Source organism: Apium graveolens, chromosome 7 (genome assembly GCF_009905375.1).
Source record: "Apium graveolens cultivar Ventura chromosome 7, ASM990537v1, whole genome shotgun sequence".
NCBI classification, from domain to species: domain Eukaryota; kingdom Viridiplantae; phylum Streptophyta; class Magnoliopsida; order Apiales; family Apiaceae; genus Apium; species Apium graveolens.
In genome coordinates, this window is record NC_133653.1 from 256,592,979 (window position 1) to 256,601,902 (window position 8,924).

At 36.1% G+C, this 8,924-nt stretch overlaps 1 protein-coding gene across 1 annotated transcript; it reads right to left on the bottom strand.

The window, feature by feature from the left end:
• Window positions 1–1,162: 1,162 nt before the first annotated feature.
• LOC141671750 (cellulose synthase A catalytic subunit 6 [UDP-forming]-like) lies at window positions 1,163–8,459 on the bottom strand. Its single transcript, XM_074478083.1, has 14 exons — window positions 8,001–8,459; window positions 7,259–7,454; window positions 6,950–7,185; window positions 6,760–6,862; window positions 6,489–6,672; window positions 5,115–5,381; window positions 4,665–5,010; window positions 4,247–4,384; window positions 3,997–4,122; window positions 3,645–3,857; window positions 3,210–3,480; window positions 2,888–3,084; window positions 2,445–2,795; window positions 1,163–2,077 (listed from the first exon to the last, which is right to left on the bottom strand). The coding sequence occupies exons 1-14, from the start codon at window positions 8,079–8,081 to the stop codon at window positions 1,496–1,498; spliced, it is 3,291 nt and encodes a 1,096-aa protein (XP_074334184.1). The 5' UTR covers window positions 8,082–8,459; the 3' UTR covers window positions 1,163–1,495.
• Between the last annotated feature and the right edge of the window lie 465 nt (window positions 8,460–8,924).

The following is an 8,924-nucleotide window of genomic DNA, read 5'->3' on the forward strand; positions in this document are numbered from 1 at the left end:
ATTTAAGGTGTGCACGGCTGAGCTATTTTGGAGATTTGTCTCCTGGCTGATCATATCCTTATCATTAAAAGCATGTACTCAGAATATTGTTTTCTCTTAGGTTGAGTAGAGCAAGCTACAAAGTTTTTCTTCCTCCACATTTACTACTTAATACTTGGTGCACATTCTTTATTATATATCTACTTATCAGTCTATACTATTTGTCTCTCATGCTATGACAATAATTTGAATGAATACAGGATCAACAAATATAAAATAAAAATTATTGCTAACGGGTTAATGGTTGGAGGGGTATAATTTTTACCTAATATTTATATCATGCTGGCGCATAGACTTTTTGGGATATATTTTTTACCTAATATCTATATCATAATTAACAGTGGACAAGAATTGGATTATACTACTTGGTTGCATTTCTCCTGTCACTGTTTTTGCAAGTATCTACATGCCTCTCCATATTTTGCTCTTGGGGACTTTCAAGTACACCCTCATAAAAATATGGTCATTTTTTCCTCGGTTCTCTAGTTAGTCTGCTAATAAATCTCTACATGAGATCAATGAAGATGAAGCCAGGATCCTGGAGACAAACATCACTACGAGCCAAAAAAACAAAAGGAATATCCTCTCTAGTTTAAATATAGGAATTTCCCTCGCTTAGGCTGGTGAACCTCCGAACATGGTCTTCTTTTTTTATGTAAAGATTTGTATGCAGAGAATGTGTGTAGATTTGTATGACAAGTTATACTCATTGATTTGTCATGTTTAACAAGATAGCTCTCAGATGTGCGCTGCTTCCTGCTTGAAACGACGCTTTATTGTTCTTTTTCTTACGTTGATCTATTAGTATAGCTTTGATTTGATCTGTTTAGTATGATTTATCACGTTATCTGCTATTTGTCTCTCATGCTACTACAATGATTTAATCATATGCTACTACAATGATCATATGTTTATATGTACATTCTTCGTTGAGAAATTGGAGATGACCAAATTTAATTTTTGACGATGTCCTGGGTTAGGGATTTATTTGATAGTGTTGAAGAATAGACCAAATTTAATTTTCAAAATGATTGTTTTCGCGTATTTTAACATGTTAATGTCAATAGCAGCAATTCATATATAATTCAAAAATAATAATGTAAACATGAAAAATCCGAGAACATTTAGAGTAGAAAACAACTATATTCCTTTAAATTCAAGTTTCAACACAAATTCTTTAAAGTTCCATGATCGGACTCAAAAAAAAGCTCAAAACAATAATGTACTAAAAGAATCGATTTAAATTAATGATACAGACCTGTACTTCTATCTACACAGCCAGCTTGGAATGCCCTGATAAACTCATTTTTGCTATTGACAATTATTTTTTCTATAACACAAAACTATCGTGTAACAGATGTCTTCAACTGCACACTTTGGTAAACTTTTCCCAGCAATTTTTCAACAATCTTTCCACGTATAAAACTTTAAACACTCTTAATACAATGGTTTCACCTCAGTCACAATCCAACCCGCAGACTTCTAATACAATGCCATCCCTTGATACGAAAGGGTTGATCCGTACCCATAAAAGTGAAAAGATTGAAGCAAGAAGAATCGACCACACGATTATAATAGTCGGAACTCCAGACTGTTTCCCCATCATTCCTTTGAGGAAGGGGTACAGATGGACAATGACCCAAATAGCAAAGAACAGCCTGCCAAAGAGCGGCCCCCATGACTCGTAACCATTGGTTATGGCATCTGATATTCCCACTAGAACCCCGACTATGTTCACAATTAACAATGTAAGAGGAGGGAGCAATAAAGTAGTCCACTTGAAAAGGTACAGCTCGGAAAATTCACCATCGTCTCCTCCTTTCGAAGTAACAGTGAAACTAGTGTTCACCCCTGCCAAAACCTTGAGAAGACCTTGAAAGAGAGCAAAAAGATGTGCCGAGACACCTCCTATCACCCAAAACTGTTCATTTCTCCACAAATCATCTATGCCAACACGACCCCACTGCATTTCTAGGATACTAGTTACCGCAATGGACAAAAACATGGCCATGAACACAAGACTGGCATAATTGCTAATCTGCAAAAAAATATACGAAGTTTGTTAGCACGTGCTGCCATTAACAACCTTTGTGGTTTAGGACATCTTCGTTAGCAAGTGTTGCAATTATAATGTCAAATCACTAATTTTTAACTGTCCAAAACTGCATGAAGAATATTAATAATTATCAAAAATAGGCCATTTTTTTAATTATTATTGGCCGGCACTTAATGAACTCTTAGGTGCATTTATTCAAAGTACCCAGCTGACTGTTTCAAATGGCTCAAAGATTATAGCAAGTTTTTTACAGTGTTCTGCTTTTGATGTAAGTACTAATTCACTTAAAAGATAACTGATGCATAAGGAAAAAAGATATATGCATTATTATAATCCAGTTGGAGCTCACCTCTGGCACGATAAACTTTCCAGTAAGCAGACAGACAGCCGGCAATGTGCAGTAAGCAAGCAAGGGAACGGACGTTAAAGGATATACGACAGAATTTATATACGAAAACCGTTCCAGTGGCTTCAAACCGCAACCATAACCATACCAAATGGGGCAATGCTTGCTCAGAAGAATCTCAACAGATCCAAGGGCCCACCTGAGAACTTGGTGAAGACGATCAGAAAGATTAATGGGAGCTGAACCTTTAAAGCAAGCCCTCTTAGGAATGCAGTAAACAGATCGCCAACCATGGCAGTGCATCTTGAACCCGGTCAATATATCTTCAGTAACAGAGCCATAGATCCACCCAACCTGATATATTAAAGAAAGACACAAATCAAATCATGTTGGAGTAAATCAACTAGGTTGCTTAAAATTTAAAATGTTGAAGCAACTATCAGTACCTCTTTTCCCCAATCTGTTTTGTCTTCGTACCCACAACTAATAACATGAATGGCTTCTTTCAAGAGTGAAGCTGAAGTTGCTCCAGGCAGTACTCCACCTTCTTCTATAAGTGTTGATGCTATAAACACTGGTGACTGTCCAAACTTTTTCTCATAATTTATCTTGGGAATGAGTGATACTTTTTCACTATCTATTCCTGCGATAAAGATTCATGTCAGCATATCACAGGTTAATCTGGAAAATTTAGAAAATTTTGAACCAACTACTTTGACACAAAAACTTGGTATTCAAATTTATTGACTTAATAACCGAATTATTTACCATCAATCCCTTGTTCAATATTTTCAAGTGCAGGTAACTGTGTTGAAACCTCCCTGCTCTTCTTGTCCTTCTTCTCCTTTGACTTACTTTTTTTGGTCTTCTTTCTAGATCCAAAACAGCAGCAAAACCATTTTGGCAAACAGTTGCAAGTTTTTCCTGCAGCTTTCTTCTTCACAGGTGCGTCATATCCATAAAGAGCTTGCCTCCTGAACACACAACCTGTTCCAACATATATCGGTCCTTGGATACCGTCTAGTCCTTTCATATTAATCTGTACATCATTGGAAAATAGTAACAAAATGCAACAATTAGGTATAGCATACAAGTAAAACCACATCTAACGAATATAAAAAAGGTGCCTCAATTTAAGGATGATGATGCGTACACATGCACCACAAGTGTAAATTTATAATAATCTGAAGGTGTTTTTCTTACATCAAAGAATACAACGTTGCGATTAGAGTATCGATCATGACGATCAATCCCATCAAATCTTTGAGGAAATTGTACATAGCATATCTTCTTTCCAGACGTAGGGTCCATCATAAAGCACATAGACTCCCTAAGTGCTTTACTGTTGTTTATGTAGTGATCACAATCGACATTGAGTAGGTATGGAGCATTTGAGATGACTGCTGAGACTCGGATCTAGAATATCATACGATACACGTTAAAAAGGGAGAAGAACATATATATTATTATACTAACATACACCTAAAACTAAATAAGTTCGCAACAAGATGAAGATTAAACAAATGCATGAATGTAGTGAAGTTTAGGAACTTACAAGAGAATTCATAGCACCGGCTTTTTTGTGGTGTTCAAATCCAGGCCTCTTCTCACGAGAAACATAAACTAGATGAGGCAACTCATTTCCATCAGTGTCAAGGACACCATTATTACCTAGGAACACCTGTTGTATGCATGTAAATTACAACTGATTATTTTCATTCTAAATATCAATTGGTGAGAGCTTTGCGGCATATGATATGGCATTACAGCAAAAGCAGAAAGGAAAGAACGAAAATTCTACAGACCTGAATCATTCCAGGATGATCTCTAACGTTGTTACCAGGCCATGGAGTACCATCTTGCATTGTCCACCCCTCTTCAGGAACCTTCTGTGCCATGGCAACTAACCCATTTATTCTTACTTTAAACTCTTCATAATCTCTCTGCAGCATTAGATATCATTGTAATATGGTTAGTAAACAACTAAATGCTTGTACTAGATGTCTGAAGACTCGTAACTACACAGTAGTTAAGATGACATGTGACTAAGTTGTAGACTGTCAGTCAAAGTTTCACCTACTAAGTACCTTACTCACTTGTAACTTTAAAGTTTAAACTTCATTTACTTCATTATAGCATTCTGTATGTTAGCTTTAGCTTCAACCCACTGGAACTCACAATATTTATAATAATAAAAACACTAATGAGAAGTTTGTTTCACACCTTCATTGCACGGCGTTCCCTAACAAATGTGGGATGTACTTTGTCTTTGAGATAGTCAACCTTTTCGGCAAAATACCACTCTGGGGCACGAGGTTCTATATTAAACTTCTTGCAGAAGGGAACCCACTTCCTTGCAAATTCAGATGTTTCGGAGAGAGCTTCAAAAGTGAGCATAGCAGCACCATCATCAGAGACATAACAGGCAACCTTGTCCACAGGATAATCTACAGCGAGGATGGATAAGACCGTGTTTGCAGTAATGAGTGGAGGTTCTTTTAGTGGATCCACTGTACTTACAAAGACGTCAATAGGAGCTAACTCGGAAGGTTTCCCTTCTTTCTCATACCTAATTATAATTTGACAGATAAACATGGATTAGAGAGCCCGTGACAAAAAATCATATTCATGATATTTAGGCATACACAAACATACATGTCGTATATAGTGTACCTTAAGGATAGTCTGTCCAGGTATGTTTCTCGCTCAATAGGGGACCACTTCGGAAATTGATCCAATATCCATGACACAGCAAACCAAATTTCGCAAATAACTGATACCAGCCACAATGCAAAGGCATCATGCACTGGATGCCGAAGCCTATAGTGAAAAAAGAGTCCAAGAATGGCCATTCGGATTAGAATGATCATCCTGTATGGATTAATCTTGCTCGAAGGAATCGGTAGCTTCCTTGATAAAGGTTGTCGGCCTTCATCCATCCTATACAAAATTTGAAAAAGTAAAAAGAGAACAATAAGTATCCAAGACTTTTACAAGGAATAGATAGAAAAGAAGAAAATATCATCCTTCTCTTTTTAAGTATCCACTGTATTATTACAATCCTGCAGACACGGGCAGGCCATATAAGTTCTGATATGTTGCATGTCAAATAAATTTGATAAGTCGATACTCGATAGACAAAGATGCTTTAGAAACGCACTATTAAGAGGTCCATTCCAATATGACTTTCAATACTATCAACTGCTACAAGTGAATCCTATTTATAAGTTCAGCAGTCCTCTTTCTAAATTCTAATGGTGACAGCATAATAAAGTTGGTATAAACAGAAGAGGGTGCATAAATGGAAACTACTGAAACTAAGTTGAATGATTTCTCTGTGTATGAGTGCCACAATATAAATAGCAAAAGTGAGTTCAGTTTTTAGTGACAGCATTGAAGGTTTTATTTTCACTGAGCAATTCCCAAATTCTGTCGATGTCATAAAATGCAACGTAGGAATAAAAGAAAGTCCTTTCATGGATCTTCTAGAATCCAAATAGATGATTCCTACTAAAATGCTACCTCCTCGCATATATGATAAATATTCATAAGCAGCTTACAACTTTAGACGTACATAATAACGCGTTAATACAGTTCCCACTTGCTCTTCCCAGTCTCAAATCCCAATAATGTGAAAACTGTTGTCATGTATACTTGGAGCATGTGGAGTGGGAGTGTGGGACTTGATATAAAGTTGGATTGGGAAGGCTATTTCCATGTTGTTTGGACTTGCTATTTTACATCAATTTTTTCAGAAAGTCATTGTTTTTCCAAGATTTGCCAAGTCAATGACTGCAAGATATCTATTCATCCAATATCATAATCATGTAATATCATCCTATAATTATAGAAAGTTACAAACCGAACAAAAATTGATAAAAACTTGTTCACTGATCACAAATTGACAAGTACAATAAATTTTAAATTCTGTGTTTGCTGATCACAAATTGATTTGTCATGATAAAATAAAGAGACAATCAACATAACACTTTCATGCAAGAATGAAGAAAACAATCCAATGAAAAAAAAAATAACGCTTGCACTTACTTGGGCAAATCGGGATCATCCAAATCATCTCCATTCCTGCCATCTTCATTGCCTCCTTGGTGCTTAACCACTTGAAGCTTATCATTTTGTCTTTTCCTCCAATCCTCCATTCTTTCCTTCCATGCTACAGAACCATACCCATATACTGCCAAATCCTTTTTCGGATCCATTGGACGGGGTGGAACTGCAAGAAACATCAGGTAAACACCAACACAACAAACTCTCTACGCTCTACGAGAATTTATAATTCAGCATAAGTGAGAGAACTAACAAGAAACTGAGGAATCAGTATATGGCATAGGATGAACTCGCTTTGCACGGCCCCTAAATGGAGGGACAATAAGAGCATGTTTGTCTGCTGAAATTGCATCATCCTGTTTCAGACGGAGATATATAATTGAGAACTCCACATCTTAAAATGTTACAAGATAGTTACTGAGAGCTGTCTCAAGTCAGTTTACCTCTTGACCATATGTAAGGAGAGGAATTTCAGGATTAAGAGTAGAGGAATCCATGTCTAAGGGTGTAGTGATCCCTGAAGCATTAGATGGAACACGGCCAATATTATGGCGACCAGATGTAGCATTTCCATCGCCTCCGTGATGATGGTATCTTTGATCATTGTTCTCATAATCAAACTCATTATCTAAATCATCAAATTCATCTTCTTCTTCATCTCCATCCACTCTTGGACATCCTATTATTTAGTTAAATATAGAAATTAATATTGACTAACAAGGAAATACTAAAGTTTGGGAAGCTTGAATTACCTTTAACGCGCTTGTATCTGGTTCTACATTGAGGGCATGACTGAGTTCCCTCTCTTCTCTCATATTCATAGCAGTTTCTGCAAACAGGGAAGGCACATTCATTGCAGGCAACAAATGGCTCCCCATCCACAGTTACTTCAATCTCATCTCCACAAATCTGGCAAAAATGGCCACTTAACTCTTTGACAGAAGTCACCTGTAACAATCAGACATATATATGATCAGAACGTCAATTGCGATCAGATCAAAAAATGTCCAGACTCTAGCAAAGACAACTGAGACTAAAAGGTCATCTTGCAACTCAATTGCCCTTATAATAATGTCTATAACAGCATCAAATCTATAAAAACTAGAATATATACAAATCCAGTAATCTAGTTAGCAATTGGAAATACAAGTAGATCTAAATCTAGGAAGCATTATGAAAGACAAGTAAAATTGACTTAAAATTTAGCTAAAACTGATAGACTAGACTTAGAGATCATGAAGCCATACTAATTCACATCAAAGTTTAGACAAACAAGTTTCTTACTTTTATTAGGCAAGTAGGCTAAATAAATATGCAAACCTGAACTAAATAATGACCAAACAAGAAATCAAAGAATTGAGCAGATGGGCACTAAAATTATTGGCACAGAATCCCAAAATATCAAAAACAATAACAAAAAATGAGTTGAAATCCAGTTCATATATGAAAACAATGCAGTAATAGCAAAAAAGATGGAAACTTTTGAGCACTCACCCTTCCAACTTCATCAGCATTGATTAAAACAAACTCATTTCTGTTATGAGAACCAGCAATAAGTCTTCCCTTAGTATCCATTTAGGCCCCAAAATGTTACACACACACTAAAACTCTTCAAGATTGAATCTTTCTTACACAAAAGTCAAGACCCATAAAGGGAAAGCCAAGAACTTGAACAACTCTCTTAAAAACTCATCAGAAAGAAACACCAACCTCACATTAAATGATGAGAGAGAGAGGTAAACAGCCAATGTGTATAGTATATACAGCTTGTATTATACTATTCTTGAATAATTAGAAAAAAACAAACCAAAAGGGTACCCACAAAATGTTATGTGTAAATTTAATTATTTACAGAATAATTAAATTGTGGGAGTGAGAAAATGAAGAAAAGATTAAATCTTTATTCTTTTCTTGGAAGTTGAGAGAAACCGGTACAAAGTACTTGAGTTTGAAGAGAGATGAGAGATCTAAAGATACTTACAAGTTGTAGTAATATATATATAGTGTGAGTGTGTGTAATGTGTGTGTATGGACAGAGAGTGTTGCCAAAGAGACAGAACATAAGATGGATCTCTGTACTGTTGTGTATATAAATTATACAACTGTAGATGTTTGTAATAATTTTATGATTAAAAAATAGAAAAATAATAACAAGGTGGGGTAGGAGTGGTGGAGGAAAGGGGCTCCACCAGAATGTGGTGGAGCTGCGACGGAGAATGGAGGGGTAGGATGGTAATTTTGGAGGAGATATTTTTTTAATTTTTGTAAATCTTGATAATTTGTTAGGTAGTGATAAAATAAAGAAAAAGGGGTTTTTTTTGGGATATTATATGTGGTATAAGGGTCACTGTGTGATAGTGTGTGTCTGGTGAGGGTGGGGCTGTCGGTGGAGTGAATGTGAGTTGTCAAATGTTATGA

Excerpts from the sequence above, each read along its gene's own strand:
- LOC141671750 (XM_074478083.1), bottom strand. The coding sequence starts at position 8,081 with ATGGATACTAAGGGAAGACTTATTGCTGGTTCTCATAACAGAAATGAG. Across the intron at positions 4,385-4,664 it reads GGGAACGCCGTGCAATGAAG|AGAGATTATGAAGAGTTTAA; the intron begins GTGTGAAACAAA and ends CTAATGCTGCAG. Across the intron at positions 2,078-2,444 it reads GAAAGTTTATCGTGCCAGAG|ATTAGCAATTATGCCAGTCT; the intron begins GTGAGCTCCAAC and ends ATTTTTTTGCAG.